This window comes from Melanotaenia boesemani, chromosome 19, assembly GCF_017639745.1.
Source record: "Melanotaenia boesemani isolate fMelBoe1 chromosome 19, fMelBoe1.pri, whole genome shotgun sequence".
NCBI classification, from domain to species: Eukaryota; Metazoa; Chordata; class Actinopteri; order Atheriniformes; family Melanotaeniidae; genus Melanotaenia; species Melanotaenia boesemani.
Window position 1 is genome coordinate 14,238,459 of NC_055700.1, and position 24,165 is coordinate 14,262,623.

At 37.9% G+C, this 24,165-nt stretch overlaps 1 protein-coding gene across 3 annotated transcripts; it reads right to left on the reverse strand.

Annotated features, from left to right (window-relative positions):
- Positions 1-54: 54 nt before the first annotated feature.
- On the reverse strand, positions 55-24,158 carry LOC121630313 (ADP-ribosylation factor-like protein 3). 3 transcript variants are annotated; one of them, XM_041970552.1, is made up of 7 exons: positions 24,103-24,158; positions 23,772-23,885; positions 22,843-22,986; positions 22,549-22,665; positions 22,382-22,432; positions 21,957-22,142; positions 55-104 (listed from the first exon to the last, which is right to left on the reverse strand). In XM_041970552.1, the coding sequence occupies exons 2-7, from the start codon at positions 23,772-23,774 to the stop codon at positions 96-98; spliced, it is 510 nt and encodes a 169-aa protein (XP_041826486.1). In that variant the 5' UTR covers positions 23,775-23,885; positions 24,103-24,158; the 3' UTR covers positions 55-95. The 3 variants fall into 3 exon arrangements, with proteins under 3 accessions (XP_041826486.1, XP_041826485.1, XP_041826484.1); XM_041970551.1 differs by lacking the exon at positions 55-104 and adding an exon at positions 18,760-18,992; XM_041970550.1 differs by lacking the exon at positions 55-104 and adding an exon at positions 20,268-20,697.
- Between the last annotated feature and the right edge of the window lie 7 nt (positions 24,159-24,165).

The following is a 24,165-nucleotide window of genomic DNA, read 5'->3' on the forward strand; positions in this document are numbered from 1 at the left end:
AGAAAGATGGATGCAAAACTCTTCGCAATGCAGCTGCGCTCCTTATCTCGTCCGTTTGTGGTTCGACGTCCTTCATCAGAAGATCTGCCACTTCTTCAGCGCCACTGCAGGACAAAAGGAGTCTGTTTTAAAATAAATAAAACTGTCAAGAGACTAAAAGGAATCATAACATTGGCTGGAAACAGAGGCAGTCCTCTGTGAAGAGACCAGAGCGTAGAAAAAATGAAAGGTGCCTGCAGGGAGAGGAGGCACAGGACAGGCTGAGAGGTTACCGAGAGTTGAACAAGGGATTAAAACTCACTGATCGGTATCTATCACCACGATAAAGAATGTGAATTAAAATAGTGCTTTATTATATGGGCTCACTTGCCAAGGGGCAACGTTCATCAACGCCCCAAATCGGACCTTCTTCTACAAAAAAAAACCCATTGAAAAAAAAAACCACTGTAATGATGGTTTTCCCGTATTTAAGTGAACCGTTCAATACAAGGCTGTCAGATCATTTAGGGTTTGTTAGGGATACAGGCTGTTGATTTTATGATCAAAATGCTCCATTTATTGTCCATAGGTGTACTGACTGTATAGTGAATTACCTTTTTGATCTTCCGCAGGGAATTCGGAGGAGTTAAATAAAGAGAATTTCTTTCTTTATTATTTTTTTTACGAGAAACACATTTTCTAAAAAGCCATCCCTAATATCTAAAAAAAATAACTAAAATGTGATAGACAATTTTATATGTTTTACCACTTCAAAACTTCTTCTCTTTTTTTGTTTGTATGTTTATTCGTGTATTCAAGTAATATGAACTTTAACCGAAAAGAGATGTGGTACTATCAAATAGAAGATGGAAAACTGGGTCGATATCTGGGCAGCAGTCACAAATATTTACAGACACATTTAATTTGTTTATTTTTGTTATTTTAAAAAAGTGCAGGCTTCTGAAGTTTACTCAGAGTTACAGGGGTGCCCAAATCCGGTCCTCAAGATCTCCTAACTTTTAGGTGCAACCCGTCTCCAACACACCTGAATCAAATGGCTGAAATCCCTGATCCTGTTGTCATTCAGCTCTGCAGAGGCGTGATCACGAGCCATTCATTTGATTCAGCTGTTGGAGAAGGGATCCATCTAAAAATGGCAGTATAATAGCTCTCAAGGACCGGACTTGGGTGCCCCTGAAGAAAGCTGACTTCCTAAAAACAAACTGCCCTTTAATGCACTGTTAATGAGTTTCATCCTATTTCCAAGTCTCAGAGTCACTCATTCACCTTGCAACCCCCCCCCCCCCCCCCCCCCCCCAAAAAAAAAAAGACTAAAAATGAAAAAGGCATATTTTGGTCTTTCATATGTCAGCGTAACAGGCGGGATCATTGTTGTATTTTCTTCGGGCGGGTCTCGCTCGTTTATCTCTGGGTTTACTATCAAAAGCAAGGCACAGTAAAGCATAGTAAACCTTGCTTTACTATGCTTTACCTTGCTTTTTCGGGGAACAAAAAGAGCGGGTAACCTGCGGCGACAGGTGGCAACCAGAGCTGAGTTTAAAAGGTCAGAGCAGGAAGCATTTCCGACTCCAGAGATAAGACATCTGCATACCCTCACTGTTTTCCTGTTTACTGTAGGGCCTAAGTTTTAGTTTCTGTCTACAAGTAGAAAAACTTGATTTTCCATTAATAGTTTTAGGTTATAAATCGATCATCTTGATGAGCCTTTAAGAATAACACATTTTTAATTTAAGATCCTATTTGACAAAATCCAAACATCAAAAGGAAACATAGATATTTCAAGGAGACCATAAAATAGTTAAAAGTTTGTTGGTTAATAGTTATTGTAGATAAACCAAAAATCCTGACGACAAATTTAGATGATCAGTGACAGTCTCTCTCATCCTACAGGCCTCACTCAAGCAGAGGTGCGATGTGCACGCTCCCGCAGTGGTGCCTCCTAATCGCTCTTTAGCGCGTTCTCGTAAACATAAAGCTTTCAATAGAAATGCGCCCGCTGACAAGTTTTATAAATCTTGTCGAGCCAGCGCATGTCTGTTTGAGGTCAGCGGGTCCAGATGAGACACATAATTAGGTCATAATAACTGGAGAAACAACTCAGTATTGATAAACCCATTAGGGTAATGATTTTGCACAAGTGCTGAACGGACGTATTTTCTACTCTTCTTGGTTAAAAAAAACTCTCCCACTCTGCTGTTTGCTTGATGTATGAAGCATTTCTCTTGGTGATTGTTGATGTTAATTCACCTGTGACACTTTGCTGTCCAGTCGTGGAGTGAGAGAAACTATGACATATTTTTTCTCAAAAGAGAGTGAAATTTGTACAAGAGAAAGATCCAAACACTGTGGGGTTGCCACACGGGATCAGGTGTTTTTTTTAGGTGCTGAGTCTGTCTTCTTCACTGTTACTGTCAAGATGAATGTATTGCCAGTAACTTCTCATCCTTATCCTCCCGGTGCCGCCCCTGTCTGTTCGACCTGCCTTTACCATCTGCTGCTGCTCCCCTCCATCCCGTCCCCTCATCTTTTTCTCCTCATCTTCCTGTGTTTTGTGTCCTATCCACCCTCCCTCCAGCTTCGTCTGCCTTAGTCCATCCCAGTCTTTTGTTACCCCTGTGACCCCCATTTCCGCTTTGGTGTTACCCTCTGACCTTGCTCCTTGCATCCCCCTTCTTTCCCTTTCCATCTTGCTACCCCCCTTAACAGCCACCCCCACCCTTCAACTAGGACCCCAAATCTTCTTGTTCTTCTCTTGACTGCTTCCTCTTTAGATTTCTTTTGGGGGGCTAATAACTGTTACCAGCAAGCCCCACACAAAATCCCAGCATGATTGCTATTGTGAGGCCCACAATGGCATACAGGCAGTAATAGCCATTAGCAGCTGAGGGGTTTGGTGTGAGCATAATGTTTAGTTGTGTTTAGCCCACATGTGACCTGGATTGGTGGTCAGAAGTGAACTCTTGCTTTATCACACTTAAGTTTATAATTTCTTCAGACGCTTGGTGTCTGTCACTTTTTATTTGTCTCCAAAGAAATGATGGAATATTTCAAAACGTGTGGCCATTGCTTCAATGATTTACATGAGTGAGCTCAGTGTGGGTGATACAAGCTACAAACACACACATACTCTCTGATCCACACACACTAGTAATTGCAGGAGACTTTGATCAGAGCGGCTGGTGGACCTTGTCGTCATGCCTGCCAGTTAGAGGCAATCACCATGGAGACAGGCATCACAAAGTTGGCCATTGGCTATAAGGTTTGGAGGGTTGTGGAGTCAAGTGTCCTCATGGGAACTCAGGTGGTACTCTTACAAGTCGATGGACAGAAAGCTGATCAAATGGATGGTAAAAGAGCCTCTTTATCAGCAGAGAAGTATGGAGCAATAATGCAGAAAATTAAAAAAATCTGAACACTGTCATATTCCGGATTAGTATTTTATTTGTCACTGCTTCTGATGAACTTACTAAAGACTCAACATCATGAATGTGGTATGCTGAGACCAATTAAACAGAAGAGATTTTTTTTATGCTGATATGTCCTTGAGAAAAGCTCTACATTTACATTTAAAATCGAATCAGGCAAACTACAACACATTTTCTTTCTTACCCGATCAGCTTCACTGTCAGTTGCACTTAGGGAGTCTGCCATTTTCAGCAGAAAGTATTGCAAGTGAAGACCATCAAAGCAAGGTCTGTGGAGAATGATGAAGAAGTTGTTTCTGGAGAGAAGTTGTTAACTTCTTTCTTTAATGTCAGTTTTTATTGCTGCATGTGGCGAAATTGAAATTGTATTAGCTCGTTTGGTATTTAGGCAGCAGTGTTAATCCACTTTGATGTGTATTTGTTAGATCAGACTAAAACTGGAGTCCTCCTAGGCAATTCTCCAGACACTCGAGGAATTGCCAAGAAATTGAACATTTTATGATACAAGAAGATGATTGTTAAAAGTTAATTTATTTTCTTTCAATGAAATGTCCTGAATAGTTTCCATTGTGGATTGCTGCGGTTATTACAGTTCATTTAAAGGTAAAGTTAACACAAACCTCATCATCTGGCCAATTTCAGATTCACCCAGCAAATAATCTACATGACTATGACATCTATTTGTCAAGACAAGTCAATTATATTTGTAAAAAATCAATCTCAGTTAACCAAAGTGATGTACAAGACAAAAAAAAGGAAGAAAAAACATGCCTAAGTCAACAATAAAATAAATCAATAAAATCAAACAAAATATAAACAGTACTATAATAAAATAGATAAAATAAAATAAAATAAATGCGTATAAGAACAGAGGCACATTAAAAAGCCAAATGAAAATGCTGACCAAAATAAAAAATCACACCAGGTTTTTCACAAAGTGTTGACAGTTTAGAGATAATGGAACAACTACACTGATATGCCCATCTAATAAATGTGACTAAAAACAATGACTTCTGTATTGTCCTTATTTAAACTTAGGAAGTTTTTCCCCAAAAATTAATGAACTTCCACAAGACACGTCAACGAGGTGTCTATAGACCCACTATCTTGCCCATGTGGGCAGATAGATTTGTAGGTTGCAAAACAATGGAAGGCGACGCCATGCGTTCTAAAAATGGAACCCAGTTGAAGCATGTAAAAAGAATTGGACCCAGAATGGAGCCCTATGGGACCCCACAGCTAAGTGGGCATGCTGCTGAGGAAAATGGCCCAGACAGGCAGAGTTCATACTTCAGTCATAGCTGGCAGACTTCTGTCTGCCAACATGTGTCAAGATGAGATAATAAAATTTGATGCTCAACTGTGTCAAAGGCTGAAGTAAGATCTAAAAGAATCAGAGCAGAAGAACTACCACAGTCACTAGACAAGAGCAGGCCATTAAAAACTCTCAGCTCTCAGTTTCTGTGCCATGAAACAGTTTAAAATCAGACTGAAATTTCTCAGAAAACAATTAAAATCAAGGTATGACTGCAGCTGGTATAAACTGTCTTTTATAAAACTTTTGACAAAAAAGGGAGTTTAGAAATTGGTCTGTAGTTTGAGAGAATAGATGTATCAAGATTTCTCTCTTTGATGAGAGGCTGCACAACAGCATGTTTCAAGGCAGCTGGAACACAGCCAGACCTCAGACATGCATTTTGTGTGAATGCCTGATTAAAACTAAAAATAAAACAAGTCAACTTTACACTGAGCAGATGTTAGCATATCAACTTTAGTAAAAGCAGTATTGTGCATGGGGACAGCCAGCATTTCCAAATATACATATATTTTTTCTTTTGTATGATAAAAAATAACAATGTCATAATGTTAGACAATTTGGCCATTTTGTGACTTTTAAGGCTCATTTATGCTTGACGCAGAAGGCGGACACACAGTTGGATGAACAGTTTTGTCTGTCTAATGCATTGGTTACACGCGTAATTTGGTCCGTTTTCAGGGAGCTTACCTATCCGAGCATAAATGGGCCTTTAGTCAGCAACTGTAATTAGGCTGTATCATTTTAGCTCTGGAAATCATGGATATCACATCTGCCTCCATCTCACATGATTCATGTTGACTATTCTTTGGGTTGTTATGAGTAGGTCGATGCCAGAATCCACCAACATGTAGTTATCAGAGGCTGTCTCTATGTATGTTATATTGTGCCCGAATGAAATATGGCCCTTCAAGTACATTTTACAAGGGTCAGTCTTTTGGATAATGTATACCTGGACCAAATTTAAATGCAATAATAAAGCTTTAACATCATCAGGTGATATACAAACGTGTCAAGTTTGGAGCAGTGTTCCAAATATTGACATTTGGCTGCATGTTTCTGAAAGAGATTTTGTCCCTGTGCAAGTACAGTGTTGTGTAAGGCTGTTAATCTGATGTTAGCTTGAAGCTACATAGCAGTGTTAATCTAGTTATACAGTAGCACCAAAAGAGTTTTAAGATACTGTGAGGAAACTATGTTATACTGAGTTTTCAGTGGATATAGGTGAACCTCAGAAAATTAGAATATTGCAAATCTTAATTCATTTCAGTAAGTCATCTTAAAAAGGGAAACTAATATATTATATAGATTCATTATAAGCAAAGTGAGATATTTCAAGCATTTATTCATTACAATTTTAATGATTATGATGATGATTATAAACCCAAAAATCATAATCTCAGAAAATTAGGATATTACATGAAATCAATTAAAAAAAAGGATTTAGAATACAGAAATGTTGACCATCTGAAAAGTATAGTCATGCATATGAACTCAGTATTTGGTTTAAGCCTCTTTCGCATGAATTATTGCCTCAATGAGGTGTGGCATGGATGTTATCAGGCTGTAGCACTGCTGGGGTGTATGGGAAGACCAGGACCTTCAACTCTTCTGCATTGCTTGGTCTCATGCGTCTTATCTTTCTCTTGGCAATGTCTCATAGATTTTCTATGGGGTTCAGTCAGGAGAGTTTGCTGGCCAATCAAGCAAAGTCATCCCTTGGTCATTGAACCAGGTTTTGGTTCTTGTGGCAGTGTGGGCAGGTGCCAAGTCCTGCAGGAAAATAAAGTTAGCATCTCCAAAAAGTTTTTATGCTGAAGAAATTACAAAGTGCTGGAAAATCTCCTGGTAGACGGCTGTGTTGACTCTGGACTTAATAAAGCACAGTGGACCAACACCGGCAGATGACATGGCTCCCCAAATCAACAGACTGGAAACTTCACGCTGCACTTTAAGTATTTTGGATTGTTGCCTCTCCATTTTCCCTCCAGACTCTAGGACCTTGATTTCCAAATGAGATGCAAAATTTGCTCTCATCAGAAAAGAGCACTTTAGACTGCTGCTCAACAAACCAGTTAATTTTTTCTTTATCCCAGGTGAGACGCTTCAGATGTAGTGTTTTGGTCAGGAATACAGCATTTGAAGTCCATGTCCAGGATCCGTCTGTGTGGTGGCTCTACCTCCAGCTTCAGTCCACTCCTTGTGATGCTCCCCCACATTTTTGAATGTCCTTTTCCTGACGATCCTCTCTAGGCTGCGGTCATCCTTGCTGGTTATTCCACCTTTTTCTTCCACACTTTTCTCTTCCACTCAACTTTTTATTGATGTGCTTTGATGCAGCACTTTGAGTGCATCCACCTTCTTTTGCAATGACCTTTTGAGGCTTTCCCTCCTTGTGGAGATTGTCAATGATGGTTTTCTGCACAACTGTCAGGTCAGCAATTTTCCCCATGATTCTGAATTCTACTAAAATAGATGAGAGACCATTTAAATGCTCAGGAGTCCTTTGTAAGTGTTTTGGATTAATTAGCTGATTAGAGTGTGGTACCTAGAGACTGAACCTTTTTATTCTATTCTAATTTTCTGTGATTTAGATTTTTGGGTTTTCATAAGCTGTAAGCCATAATCATCAAAATGAATAAATAAATGCTTGAAATATCTAACTTTTGTATATAATGAACCTATATATTAGTTTACTTTTTAAGTTCTATTACTGAAATTAATTAAGTTTTGCACAATATTCGAATTTTCGGAGTTTCACCTGTACCACATCAACTCAGTTAATCAAGATATTCCCAGTTGCAAATGATCCAGATTATTGGTGTAAAGATTATTTATTTATCTATCACATCTCTAATGTGACCACAGTTATCACAGCAATGTATGTGAGTGTGTGTGTTAGAGAGAAAAACACAGTCATTTCCTTTCTAAGCATACGGCTCCCCTGATAAAGTCTTGACAAGGAAAAGTAGCAGACAAGCCTGTGCAAACCATGTAAAACCTATAAACAAGCTGTTAGGGAGTTCTGCTGTGTGGTCAGTGGAGGCAGAAATGTCCTGGGACAGCTCTAGGTGAGTGATGCAGATAGTTGCATCCTATGCCATGCAACAAATGGACCCACATACTTCCATTCAGAAAATTTAAGCAATAAAAAGTAAGCATGGCTGACTTGAATTTATTTTGGTGCTTCTGTTGTCAACAGAGGTTAACACAGTAATGATAACAGGCATTAAGAGAGACAGAAAGGGAGCCTGCAGATTTACTTCTGCGATGTCCCACTGATGCCTCATATTTGACGATTATGGATGGCCTGGGGTAATAGCAATGTAATTATGCCTTTACTGTCGTGTAATTCTCCGTCAAGCACTCTGTCGATATCTTGGTTGATGAGGTTGAGAGTGAGATTGGAATCCAGTGACCCGGGCCAGCTGCTGCAACACACATTCATGCGCACACACATGATGAGGTGCCAATGCTGTGATATTTGCTTTTGTCCCAGTGTTGATCTAAGCTGACATTATGCTGTATGGCCCTGATCGCTGTTTGTCTGAATGTTACATTTGTCATCTGTGGGAGGGCAAACGAGGGATCAGGAGTGTGAGTGGGAGGGAGGCAGGTGAAGAAGGGAGGAACTGGTATGTGTGTGTGTGCTCATGTCTTGTGTTGCAGATCCGCTGGTGTGAAAGCAGATCTTTTCCCTCAGTGACTCTATTAATTTACCTCATTTATCTTAACCACCTCCCCCTCCCCCCAATAAATACTGGAGATCTCACAAGCGTGCGTGTGTGCGCACATGAACAAGCGCACATCTGGATGTGTGCGTGTGATGGAATAAAAACACAGCAGCTCCCCTTTTTATTCCCAGAGGACAAATCCGTGGCGGAAAAACTCATTTTCCTGCAAATAGTTTGTCAGCCAAGCTAGGAGGAGTGATAAATTATCTCAGACGTTAGGTGAGGGAGAACGACTGAAAGAAGAGGGAAGCCCCCTCTCCCTCTCGCTTTCTCTCTCTCTTTCACACACACAAATTTCTCTCGCTCATCACTCACACCCTCTGTAAACTCCTCCCTCTGTTTCTTCCTATCATCCCTATTTACTGCTGATTTTACTCATCTCGGTTCCAGCTTTAAACACAACAGGATACATGTGTTTCATACCTATACTCACATATACAGTACAGGCAGGACACACAGTACACATGGCAAGTTGGGGGAATATGGTTGCTCCTACAACTCAACTGTGACTCCCCATTCCAAATGATGAATTGATGGCCAGAAAAATGGATTTGTTTTCAACTAGTAACACATCAAAGAAATAATAATTCTGTGAGGCGGAGAGTGGCGGGATGATGAATGGGCTGGACAGCTGGATCACAGGGGAGCAATGGAGTGAATGACTGAGTGAGATATGCAGCGGTAGGATGCAAAAGAGAAACTGCAAAATCAACACATACACACACACAAAAGCCACATTGTGGAAATAGGTTAGTGTATGTGTTTTTTAAACAGGCTAAATCTCTCATTAGTCACAAAAAAGTGTTACCAAGCTGGAAGTATATCTTTGCATGAAATACGTTATTCCATCATATAACATTTAAATAATAACTTTCAACTCTTTGCATTTTATATATATATATATATATATATATATATATATAATTTTTAGTTGGTAACAGGTGTGAAATAAAACAAACATCTCTCTCTCGCTGAGCTCATGTAATTTTAAAATCATTTGTAGTCATCTCAGATCAGACTCGTCACCTGCTGTTCTGCTGCTGCAACACATTTTAACTTAGTTTTTGCTCCCACAGACTGAGAAAAGAATGCTTTCAGGCACCACATATTGGTGAGTCAACAATATTTGACTGCCTGCTACTCAGTACAGTCAGTTAAAGCTTAGTTCTGATAAATAGTGATGATCAAAATAGCTTTTATCATTGTCCCATAGCTACCTAAACTACCAAGCAGCCGCTTAGTTTACTTATGCCTTGGGCCGACTCTGCTCCCTTCCAGCCTCCTTTTGCTTTGAACATACTTCTGAGGGGCCTGTAGGTAAAGACCAATGCTGTGATTAGACGCCACTCCTTTAAATTAGGCAGCATGTTAAAGAGCTAGAAAGATTTTTCAGACTTTGTTGACCTTTATTCAACAACTGTAGAGACAAGAAAGTGGGCAGAAAGGGTGGACATGTAGCTAAGGGACAGAGGTTGGCAGTTAAGATACCAGTCACTGTAAAAGTAAAAATTTTAAAGTTGCCAGAACAATGAGTCAGAGATTTTGAATGCTCTTCTTTATAAAGTCACAAGAGATAACTTATTTTTTTAGTGTAACTGTATATTTTGAAAACAGCTTGCACATCCCAATGTAGTCATTTTAATGGAGTGTAGGTTCTGCTAGAGAAGCTGGACTATGCAACATTTGCAATAATTTATCAGTAGAAATGCAAATCTAGATGTTCATACGTATATTTGAATTAATCAAGGGAATTTGTTAAAGCTTTACACATTGTTTTTTCCTGAGATTTCTCTACAAATCTCTCTGGCAGGAGTTGTACATCTTGACTGAACCCAAACCAGATGCTGTCACTTTGACATTGATTTATTATTCTGATGGTTTTCTTGCTGAATATCTGAGTTGAACACTTACTTTTTATGTCTTTGTTTATAGTGGACAAATGGGGAACTTGAAAATATCTTTTGAGTGTAACAAGTAAGTAATCCAGCTATTGATTGTTTTGTGCTAACTCCTGTATGGTTACTTTAGCTATCACTCTGGAGAAAACAGCTCTATATGAGAGTATTTCTACATTCAGAGTAAACAAATCTATAGCTTGACAAATTTATTCTTCCAAGTTCAGTTATGGCTGACTGAGAACTCAACTAAACTGAAAAATTGATCTAATCAGTTTAGGAAGTGATTAAATTTAGTTTATTTTGGCAAAAGAATCATTCTCCTGAAGTAAACTTTCACACTCTAACACTTGTTAGAGAGGGTGCCTTTCTCCGGAACCCAAACTGGATCCATAAGAGAGGGGCCTGATAGCAGATGGCTCTGCCTCCCATTGTACTCTTAGAGACTCTGGGAACCACAAGTAGACCTGCAGTAGAGAGTGAAGTGCTCTGTTGGGACTATATGGAACTATGAGATCCTTGATATACAATGGAGCTTGGTCATGGAGAGCTTTATATGTGAGGAGAAGAATTTTAAATTCTATCCCAGACTTAAAAGGGAGCCAGTGAAGAGAGCTTGAACTTGAGTAATATGATCTCTCCTGCTAGTTCTCATCAGAACCCTTGCTGTAGCATTTTGGATCAGCTGGAGACTTTTCAGGGCATATTTGGGACAGGGAAATGCAGTGGTCCAGTCTGGATGTAATTAAAGCATGACTTAGTTTTTCACTCTGTGACATCATGTCCCTTCTTTTAGAAATATTACGTAGGTGGATGAAGGCAGTTTTAGAAACCTGTTTCATATGCAAGCCAAAGGACAAATCCTGGTCAAAAATAACTCCAAAGTTTCTCACTTTGATGATGCCATCCTAGTTAGTTACATAGCTAGACAGTTTTATCTGCGGTTTTCAGGTCCAAAGACAATAACAATCTTGTCTGAATTCAGACCATGCATTTCAAACTGTTCACCATAATGGACAACACTGCATTCCTTCATTAACAAGGCTCTAAATTAACACCTATACCAACCTGCCAAATGTGATCAAAAATTAATTTTGGTGTGTATAAATGAAAACTTACTGGCTAGTTTGGGAGGTGGTGAATAAAGCAAAGTGTTGTCCTGGCAGTGCTATCACTACATTTCCCATGAACAGTATCACACGATGTCTCATACATCCATTGGCTGCATGCTTATGTTTGCATGTGTGGTGTGCACAAAGTGCAGCTGAATAAGGAGCGAAGTTTTAATAAATTAAATGATGTGTGAAACAAAAAATAGAAATGTGAGGATGGTAGTACGGTGTAAAGAACTACCTCTTAGCTACATGAAAAGAAAATAGGTAGGGATGAATGTTGATGAAGGAAAAGAGCTGAAGGACTTTGAGATCTGGCATGCAAACCAGAGTTTGTGTGCAAACACCAAGCTAAAGAAACTGAGAATATCCAGAGTGGCACAGATTCAAACATAGCTCTAAAGATCATAGTTCTGATGAAAGCTCTGAAGTCATTTAAACGTATCAATTAAATAACAAGCTAGGATGAATATTTAGTTAAGACTATTGTTTTATTTATTTATTTTTTTAAATTTGCTACGTCCTGTTACTTTATTCTTTATTCTTTTGCTGCAAATGAGAAAGAGAAAATCTTTTTGTTTTTTTTAAAAAAGATTAAGAACAATTTAAAGAAATATGTACAACTAAATGTATTTAGTTGCAACTAAATACATTTAGTGATTATCAGCCAAATATTTGGCTAATAGATCATCTGATTAGCTGGTCAAAGCTGGTTAAGAATCTACCAGCCACATTAACTGGTGATAAAAATAAAAATTATTTAGATCTTTATTCATCAATATACTGATCAAAGAACCATTACAGAAGACCATAACCCTTAATAATAAAACAGTGCCACAAAAGGGGGCTTCTTTTAGACAAAATACATGATTTCAAACTTTATATGTTCCTTTTTTAATTGCTTGTAGTGATTACCAGATTTTTGCATTTATACTACAGCAGTTCAGTGTTCTTAGGGGTTTAAGAAAGTACTATTCACCTTATTCAACGCATTGCAATTCAATATTTTTGTAATTAAAATTCCTAAAACATTGTTTTCCACAAGTATCTGGTTTTAATTTAATGTGTGATCCAACTATTATTATTTAGATGACAGATTTTCTTCATGGTTCTTTAATAAAATTTGTGTTTCCTTGACAGTATAGGCCCTAAACTGTGCTAAGGTCGAAAATGACTATTCAGTGAATGGAAGTTTATGGGACTACAACAATTCTTTGATTGTTTCTCATTTTTGTTTGAGAAAGAGCCCTCTTCCCCTTTACGACGTGTTGTATTTTCAACATGACTTTAAAAACCCAACCAGCGAGCTTTAAATGTCACAGATGTCTGCAGGACCTCTAGGCAACATTTAAAACCCACAATTATCCTGTAATCAAAGCCTTAATGGTGAATCGAGTCTTCAAGTCTTCTAGTTCTAGTTCAAAGAAGACAATGTTGATTCTTAAAGCAAGTTTTTTAAATAATAACAAACAGCAAACAGACACAGGCAACTGCAGTCAAATAACACAATATTTAGAAAGAAAATCATTTTCATTTCTATTTATTGCAACTCATCCACTACTGCAATCCTCCAGCCCAGGTAGTCATCTCGCTCAGGTAATAACTGTTAACACAAGCATTAAAATCACATCATCATAATCATCATCATTATATTATAGCACAATAAGAACCAGAAAAACACCATTGCACCATATATAGACCCAGTTATTTGGACTGGTACTGTGCACAGTGGATCATTAAATGTAAGAGGTGTTCTTCCCACTCATTGTTCACTTCCCCCCAGGTTTCCAAAAGCAGTCCTTTACAATATCTATGCCCACTGTCTGTTTTCATCTCCCTAATTTCTCTCAACCATATCTTATTCTTTTTATCGCATCATCCCTTACACCACACACTCTCCTCTCTCTGTTCACAGTGATTGATGGAGTTAGGCAACAGAACACGAGGCAACGTGTGGCCAACAGTCCAAGACAGTCGGCATTGGAGAGAAAGAGAGAGGCCGGTGTGGTGGGAAGGAGGAAGGAGGAAGAGGAGGAGGAAGGTGGAGATTAAACGAAAAGAGAGGTGAGAGGGAGGGAAGGAAAGAGGAAGGGAGTTGGAGAGTGTGTACGTGTGTGAAAGAGAGGAGGGAGAAAGAGGAGTGTATGAGAGAGAGAGAGAAGGGAGCTCAGCTGAAAGCCACAGACTTAATTCTATGCATCATTAAGCAGTCTCACTCAATGCAACATCCCCTATACATCATCCACGCTCAGTAAACACAACGATGACATTACATTAGCAACTGCAAATGAATTTTCTTTTTAGAAGGAAATTGAGAATACTCTCCTTCTCTCCCTCTGTTTTACCCTCTCTGGCGTTCGCTAAGCTTGAGCGTAGGGCATAAAAGACAGGGAGATATAAACAAAATAAAAACACAAACAATTTTTTCCCTGCATTCGCTTGTGCACACACTCTCACTTTGTTACCCTGAACAGTGCAGAGATGGGTGTGTGAATCTGTCTGTGCATTCTTCTGAAATGTATTTATAGAATGAAGCCACCAACATAAAATGAGCATTTTATTCACTCTGCTGCAAGAAATATACATTATTTTTATTTAAAGATAAAGTATATTTGAAAAGCTAAACAAAGTGTTACTTGTTTTTGGTTTGTTAAATCTGATCTGGTCGTGACGCTACCTAACATCTGTGTTTGAGTGGATATTTCTGCACCACTAAATGTGCACAAAAAAAACTTGTTCTACCAAAAGTAACTGACAGGAATAACAACAACTGACATATGTTGTATTAATTTCAATGCAGATTTAGTGTAGTCATTCAATGAAAATGCTAAAGCTAAACAAGGGATCAGCACAGCGCAGATTCTGCTAATGATAATTTCTAATGTAAAAAAAAGAAAGACTAACGTTAATTTACTCTATCTGGTTGCTGACTGTTGGTAAACAATAGTTTCATGTTACCATTTTTTAAATGTCCACCCTTCAGGAAAACAAACTGCAGGACTACACTTTTGAAGCTTAAAGTGTATCACTTACCCAGGACTGCTTTGGGTTTTCAGAGGCAAAAGTGATGTGCAGAGCATTTATCTCCCTGATAACCAGATGATTTTCTTCTTGCCTATGTGGGTATTGATCACAACACGTACCTGCTTTTCAAAGCCTAAATTATGTATTATTTTGTGCCATTATAAATACTAAATGGACAAGTTACATATAAATTCACCCCCTTCATAGCCATCACAAAGGGGTAATTTAACTATGTACCAAAATAGTTTTCTGCACCAGCCAGTAAATACGTTTATTCCTGCTATAAAGTTTGGCATTATATATATATATATATATATATAGAGAGAGAGAGAGAGAGAGAGAGAGAGAGAGAGAGAGAGAGAGAGAGAGAGAGAGAGGGAGAGAGAGAGAGCGAGAGAGAGAGAGAAAACAAGTCATTTTGATATAACCAGGTGACATTACTGTCATAACCCAACCAGGAGTTGTATGTAACCGTCAAACTCATGTCCCATCATTGAAAGTGTGTACAAATAAGTGCTGTGCACCATTCACTCTACCTCTTTTCCACCTAAAGAGACTTTTTGTGGTTTGCTTCAATGTGGAAATGCTTGTGTGAGTCGTATTTCCTTCCTGGTAGTTTACAGGATGTCCCTATAGGTTGTACTGACCAGTTAATTGTGGCATCTTTCAGCCTTGGAGGTTGCAACTCATACTGCAAAAGCAACAGCCTTTCAGCAAGACATCTGCTTGGGTCACACTGTAGGGAGGACTTCTGTGTTAATTTGTATATAGCTGTGCTTATTTACAAATAATATGTTTACAAAATTTTCCGCCTTACTGAAATTTTCTTGTGTGTTTTGCCATCATCTTCATGTGCATGTAATAGATCTTTCTTAGCAACTAATTTGCAAATTAGTAGTTATGAAATGAGGAACATAATGTATTAATAGATTTATGACTGTTGTTGGTGAACACAAGTATACATACACACATCAAAACACACAGACGTACACACATTTATCTTAATGCTTTAGAACACAAGAGTAACATAAATTATCGAGCAATTTGAATGAATAATTGTGTTTTTATTGTGCAGATTACATCCCCTTCCCCTACACTAGCTGGGCTCTGGGGCCTGGGAAATCTATTAAGGCAATGCCATAGATCATCCCATCCACTGTGGCGTGTATATAGATCGGTCGGCTCATTTGAGAAATATTGAATCGGTTACAGTAAAGTAAGCCGCTGGATTGAGTCAAATGTAAAAATCCAAGCATGTGTGAGGAGCTGTCAGCGTGTGCTGTAATGACGGATGGGGCTAAGTCTCTGTTGCAGCAAGGGGTGATAAAAAGTCAAATTATGAGCGCCAGAGAGAGAGAGAGAGAGAAAAGAGAGTGTGGAGAGCAGAGGCAGAGGGAGACAATTGGACCAGATCTGTTAGCTGATAAGCCAATCAGTTAATTTGGGAAGGTTTGGAACGATGGAAAGTGTCATTTCCTCCCAGTGATAGGGTCGGTCAAGGGTCAAGAGTAGGACCTCTGACCTTATGCGTGGGCAAAGACACCAGCTTAGAAGTTATTGATTCCTGGTTTTACTTTCTCTCCCTTAGATGTAATTGATGTCTAGATGCAGTAACTTGCAGTGAATGTACTTGAACACAAATAAGCGTTACGCTTATATTAAAAACCTTTTTTGACATGTTTAGGTTTGTAATTAGAAAAACTTTCCCACACTGACACATCACAAGTGAACAATAAGCAACTTGAGATTGTTCCTGAGATGTTGATGTTTTTTTTTTCTTTTTTTAAGACACAATTACTGATCCTGAATCTAAAGGTGTCAGGGATGTCCAATCAACATATTAAATTAAATACGGGGCATCACATAATTATGTGAACTCTGAAGCAAGACACATAAAGAATAGTACTGAACATGTATTGGTAATTTTTTTGGTTGTAGGGTCTTCACAATATCTGGGTTTGTCTTGACACAATCTCCCTTTCTCTGCTTTCTGTCTCACAAGTATCAAACAAGAACCACAGACCCCCTCCCAGGCCGACCCCTGTGCCGACCCCTTGCACACTCTGAAACTGACCCACTCTAAGGTGTGAATTTCTGTCCCCCCTCCTTAAGCTGAAAGAGCTCCCTGATAATTTTTATAGACCCCATCTCTTGCTATTTATGACTCTGAAGTCTGATTATAGCAAAGAGGAACTTGGAGAGTTAAGTGTCCTGCAGAGGCACACACACATCAAAGGAGCTATGAGAGGAATGTGGGCATTTGTTGTTTGTTTTATCATCCAGTACCAGTACTTATCTACTTATTCATAAAGGACTGGTTTAGGAATGGGACAGGATGGATGCTGTGCTAACCTAACAAACTATTCTGAGTACTGTAATTGCTACTTGAGGGATGTGTCGTTCTGCTTATATATGGGAGCTTAATTTCAAGGAAAAAAGCACAATGTAAGAGGCCAATTGAACATTATATCTTGGAGAAGGATTGTGTACTGCTGTTAGAGTTAAGCTGCATCTGAGTGACCTATTTATATGAGTTTACTCTTTTATTTTACTAGGCTGAATACGATAGAGGAGGCAAGCAGCTACATGTTCTCTGGAAATACATTACTGATGTATTGTTTACTTATGGTGACACATTGTCAGTATACTGGCAAGTATCTTTAAAAAAAACTGTGAATGGGACCAGAACAGCAGGTTATTTATTTAATCATTAATCAGCCTACCTTATATAGTCTCAATTTATTCATTAATTGTTCGGTATTTATTAAGGTTTTTAATAGTTAAAAGGTAATAAAGCATTTATAAGTCCTTATAAGATGCTAATTATATATTAACAGGACCATATAAGATGTTATGATAATATTATAATCCTAAATATTGCTTTTATATTAAGAAATTTACAAGCACTTAATCCAGAAACTTAAAAACATATGTATGCATTGTTTTGCATTTGAACACACACACACACACACACACACTAAGACAGACACTATCTGACAACCTACTTGTAGGGCGTTTTGAGGAGCTGTGCAAATACTTTTAAGTGCCAATTACAATAATATAAAACATATATTAAAAACATCTATCCAACAGCTAAGGCTTTATTTTGATTTTACATTGGGTAAGCTACAAAAACTAAGACTTGCAGTTAATCATTGCATCTTTGTTGCCAGTGAATGCACATCAAAGTAGGTGTTTACCTTAATGCAACAAAAAATCCCACAGTTAATATTTAACAGTATTCTAATAAGCTAACTCAAACACAATACATTCCCCCTTTGTTCAAAATAATTATAAATTTTATTATGATTTTAATAATAATTTCATAAGAATGGTTAAAGGTCTTTAAATAATCTTTTTGTTTAAAAATCCAGTATCCACAAAGAAATCTATCATATATAAAAAGTCATACTAACTATTTCTTCTTTATTTCAGACACATTACATGTGTCACTACTTTATCATCTGACACTTATTTTGATTAATTCAAATCATGCAAATATTTGTTTTATTCATAACACCAAGAGCTACTACTCTATTGAAAATCTTTTATTTAAAGCAACAATAATGCAATGACCAGAAGTATAGTAGTTCCAGTTTCTGGACCATTACAAGATTTCCTGTTAAGTTGCAAATGAGAATATTTTGACTGACTGCTTTGTGAAATGCTAGTATGACAAAACTACTGTGTCATGGTCTCAGAAGAGAACGACAGCAGATCATGAAAATTTTCAGGCTTGGTTCACTTGTGATCTTTCCCCGATTACATCAGACAAGAGGCAGGGTATGTCCTGAGCTGGTTGCCAGTTCATCACAGGACCAACACAGCTCACATGCACGCTCACATGCACTCCTAGGGTCAATTTAGAATCATCACTTAATCTAATATGTACATTTTTGGACTGTAGGTGAAATTCAGTCAATTACCTGGAGGGAATACAAACATGCACAGGGAAAACATGTCAACTATAAGGTAATCAATTTTAAGTCCGTGGTCTGTGAACTGAACTACACAGAAACTTGCCTTCACAGCCACAGATATTATGCTATAATTCATGACTACGTAAAACAGATTTATCTTAAGCCAAAATACACTTTGAAGAGGCTTTTTCCCTCATTAGCTTATGTTTTTACTTGACATAAAATGTGGTCATAAAGACTATTTTTTCTTTTTAAAGTCATTTCAGTCTCATTTTGAATTTAAACAGTTTAATTAAGTCACAGGATCTCCCTCTCCCTGTGTCATTGGTCCGGTGAGTCAATCAGACTCTGCCCTTCGTTTCCCCTGTGTGGGAGGTTGGTGTGTGGCCTGAGTAGCTGGGAAAGTCCCGTGATTTATGGCCTTTTGCAGGCCTGACTGCCTCCCTGATGATGAAGGCAGAGGTAACGAGGACCGGTCGCTCCAATCCACTCTTCTATTTGGCAAATCCAATTTTATTCATTTGGGATTTAAGGGCACTTCACAGCCTTGGTGATCCAATTCACATTCTATTGGCAGATAAAATGAGAAAGATTTATCAGATTACTTTTATGTGCAATGGAGTATGTTTTTACAGGTTGAAAGATTATTACATAGATAAGATGTTAATGATTAAGCAATCCAGAGGAAAAGAGAGGACCTTTTATCGCCAAACTCACATGGTAGACTTTCATTTCCTTATTTATCTTTCTTTTTTATTCTGAGGATGTATAGTTGAACCTTGTAAAAGCATTGCATGAAACTTTACTACAAAAAATAGAGCTGCTTTGCATAAAAAATGCAGGGCTCTTTTTTCAGTTTGTGCAACAAGATCTGCTGTGGTTTAATATTTACCTTATAAGTCTTTGGCCTGGTCAAGTGTCCCACACTGCTGTATCAACAAAAAAACTAATATACTGCAGCACAAAACATGCACACAGAACACGAGACCAAAGCCCACATTCACAACTGAGTCATTATGAGGTGCATTCCAAGGGGTTCTGCACTTGTTCCAGTCTCCATCAGAGGACCAAGCAGCTCTGACATATTAAAATCAGCCAACCTTAAATATGAAGAGGGACACACAAGTGCACACACAGCACCAGCACAGGGCAGTAACTCAAGGCCAAAGGAGGAGGTTTATTTCTATCATGGGCAAAGGTGCCAAATCATGTTGGTATGAAGGGGACTATATAAATGCAAATTGTACTGGAGAGCTATTAGTACTGGAAAAGGTTTGTATGTAAATGCCCTATAGGACCAAAGTGGAGCACTCATCCAGTTCAGATTAGTGGGGTTTGTGGCAAATGTGCTACCAAAGACAAAAGAGAAAAATAGACAGAGAATGCAATTTCCGTGTGGTAAATCATGGCGAACAAGGTTAGAATTTGAGTAATTGAATGGCCAAGGTGTTTCTTTGTGGTTTGCATTAGCAAGAGAGATGTGTTAAGGTCTGTTTCTTCGTGCATATGCAGGCGCTCATGTTTATGGTTATTTTGTTCAAGACGTAGAGTTTATCTGTACCAAAGCATGCAGTGGGAGAGGTGTGAATGAGCAAAATGTTCAAGAGTCACTTAATGGATCTTGGTGGATTAATGCCATGTGTGTTTGGCCCTGAATCCGTCTGACAGTACGCTAAGAAACACATTATGGTTGGTAATAAAGACAGGTGCATATTATTGAAGGAAGGGAAAACAACTTGATCATGAAATCAACCAATCAAACATGGTGCAGGTCGCCACATTACTGATAGAAAACAAAGGATGTATTTACTCAGCATGAATAATGATAGAAAACTCTAGTGCAAGGTCGCCTTCTAGTGTTCACAAGCTAGACTTGCAAGTCCACAACACCTACCAGTCATGACCCCACCACTCTTCTGAATGTTTATTCAGAAAGTTACTACCTTGGATTAAAGAAATTTTACAAAAATTGCATGTAGAAACAACAATTTGAACAAAATAGCATATAGAAATAATACACATCAATTATGCTAAGAAGTTAGCATGTACAGAATGAGTATATTAACAATAAATATCTATGAAATGATTTTTACTGCCAAATGCAGATTAAATGACGAATCCATAGTGTTAAAGAAGAAAAATCAAGACATATTTCGTCCACAATCAAAAATATCTCAATGAATCGAGTTTAAAATGCAGCCGCAAGTTTTCTTTGGCTCCTGTCTTATTTCTTCTGAAATTTTATATTTCTGCAAACCCAGGTCATTCCATCCTATAAAACAAACAAACAAACAAACAAAAAATTACACAAGTAGTAACTGTGCTTTAAAATATAGAGGCTAAACTGGTGTGTTGGTTTAAAAGAATTTCTAAAGGCAGTATGTTATTGATTTTTGAGCATCTTTAATGCTTAAACGTTTGTCATCCCTTTAGACCTAAAATTAACTAAGATAAAACAAATCTTTACAACCTTTTTCAGATTGGTAAGCATCAACAAATCTGTTTCTCATGTCTCAAAAATCTTCTTTCTTTTTGCCATGATGCCCTTCCACAAACACTAGATAACATTTTAATGGATCCCCCTTTGTTAAATAAAACAAGATGGAAACTCGCACCTGTTATCATGAAATTGATTGAAAATACCAATGTGATCATAGTAATTTAAAATGAACTGCTATTGCTAGCTGATACTACTACACTACTACGACTGCACAAACTTGTGACAGTGACAGATAATTTTTTAAATGAATGATGTATCACAATAGCTATATATATATATATATATATATATATATATATATATATATATATATTACCTCATGTATTCAGTTTGGTTTGTCTGTCTGTCTGTTAGCAACATAACTCAAAAAGTTTTGGATGGAAAAAGTAACAAGGTACTAGATTTTGGGAGAGATCTGGATCACAGTCTGGATCCAGGGATTTTTAAAGGATTTTTTACTATGGGAAGATAGGGACAAGTTTGCCTTTAGAGCTTCTAACTTAAAAGTAATGCCCACAATCACTGGCAATTTTTTTTTAAAATAATAATACATAAATTACAATGGCTTGGTAGAGGTCAGCACTCTTTGAGTACTTTTAGTTTAATTATTAGTATTCTCTAAACTATTTTTAATCACGTAGAACTCAGATTGTTATTTTTATTCAGAAGCACTGACATTTTTAAGAGCATCAGTAGTATTTTCATGTGGCAGCAAACATATCTGTTAAAGAAAAACATGCCATATTATAAACATGGATTTATAATATGGTGTTTATACTGTCATTTGAATAGTACGCAGCATTATTTTTGGTTTCAGTCAGTAGTCATTTAAACACAACTGGAACGCTGATGGCTTGGGAGTTAACACTAATGGAGGTAAATCGGTAAACATTTGTAAAGGGATTGCCACCGAGTTTAGACATGATTAATACTCTAAGTTCAAAAGCTGACCATAAATCCGGTCGTTGCCACTCTGCAGCAAACTGCCTCAATTTTTGCTGTGTTTTGCAGACTGTGTGAGCTGCATTTACCTGCACTCCCTCAGCAGTGAGCGCTGAGCAGGCCTGCACCTGCCACATGCGATCCCGGATGGTGTGCAGGTTGAGACTCTCTGCCAGCTCTGAAGCAGGACTAGCTGTCATCAGGTCCTGCTTGTTGGCAAAGATTAGCAGTGGCACAGCAGCAAGTTTTTCCTCTTCCAGTAACTCAGCAAGCTCCTAGAGGGACAGATGAGTGTAATCAGAAACACTGTAAATAAATATTGGTATGTCATATGGTCATCATTTTAATTTATGTAATTATTCTAAGTACAGTTTTTGCTTTGCCAGCACTCCTTTATAACATGTTTTCTATTTTCTAGACTGATATCTAATGGTTGTGTGTAACCACTTGTAGCAGAAAAGAAATCTATTTTTTCTACACGTTCTTTTTAGAGAAACTGTTCATCATATCTTACCAAACTTGTCTCTTCAAATCTTTTTCTGTCTGAGCTGTCAATCACATAGATCTGCAAACAATTCAGTCATACAAAACTCAGGCAAAACACTATACAGTGATGATGATCTGCAAAAGTGCTATTTATTTACTACTAGTCATGTTCACCAGCATGTTAACTTAACCTACTAGCACATCTGTGTTCTCAAAATAATTCCTCCAGTAAGGACGGATCTTGCGCTGCCCTCCAATGTCCCAAACATTTAACTTGAAGCCAGAAGACTGCATGCTCTTTATATTAAAGCCCTGTTAAAAAATAACATACATTCTTAATATGTCATTCAGTGTTTGCAAGGAGTGAGTTGATGCATAACTTGAATGGCTGTTTGACTAGAAAATAGCAAAATGAGGTGTGAAAAATAGATTTCCAGTGTGTGAGTAACCTGTGTATGTGTGTGTGTTTATGAGTGTGCGTAATTGTACTTGTGTAGGGGTGATGTGGCTGATATCTTCTGCTGCTAGCTGCTTTAGCAGAGTGGTCTTTCCAGCATTATCCAATCCTAACAGCAGTAACCTCACTTCCTGCTCAGGAGACTGCTTCAGTCTTCGAAGAATGGACAACAGGCCCTGCAGGAGCATTACACCTCATTTGGACAGTAGTCAACAAAATGGCATGATGCTGGGAAACTTGCATGTTCTTGCTGACATGGGTCCATGGAACTGTATCAGGTCAACTTGAATAATCTCAGAGACCATGAGATCCTATCTTGGAAGAAACTGGCTCACTGAGTCAACAGTTAGAGTACAAGGATTTACTGTAGCTGCTGACCCCTAAAGTCACTTGTAAATGTACTAGGTCAAAAGCGCTCTGTAGTCAGCCAAGATTAGGCATCTGCACAGTGGCCTGTGTCCAAATGGTGGCAAGGAAGGCTTTGGCTCAAGCTATTTACCTAGCAGTGCATTTTGTTCAGGTAGAAATGCTCACATATCCAGCAGTATCAATACAGTTTTGAACTTGTACATTTTAGCACACATCTTTAAAATGAATCTTAAAATTCTCCTGTTTTTCCTTGATCTACCTTTTTGATTGGTACTTGTACTTCCAATGATTAGCTCTGTCTCCTTTTGGTTTACTTTCTCATCTGAAACTTATTTGCTGTTTTTTTAAAGTTAAATTTGAAATAATGCATTTTTGTTCTAGCCTTCCATGCTATAGGTTGTCAACTTTACTTTGAACAAGACACTGAATACAAAAATTAAATCGTTATTTTTGTTAACAACCAATATCATCATCATAGGCCTCAGCAGTTAAATTAAGGGTTGCAAAATAAAGACATTATTAAGCTTCTTAGAACGAAATCGCATCTATCATTCAGTGTATATCAGAAACGTCGTTAATCGCAATAACTTACCATTTTTCTCCTCAGGTGCTTTTAGTGGTTGCTGTCACGGCTGAGTGGATTAACATCTCACCATGTGTCTTTGGGCACTGGTAAACAGCGGGCAAGTTTCCGTTGCTACGGAAACTGTGACGTAATTATAAACTGAATCAATGGAAGAGTTGAAGTCTCTCTTGCTTTATATATATATATATATATATATATATATATATATATATATATATATATATACATTATTCCACCTTTGCTAAGAACATACAAGTTATTTTATTTTTTTTAGTTTGTTTGACACAAGTTGTTTTTTTTTTTTTTTTTTTGGCATCAATCTTTCGCATAAACTTACCTTTATTTTTCATATGGTTGTCACACATGCCCACACAGCGCCCTCTACAGTTTAACGGTCGTC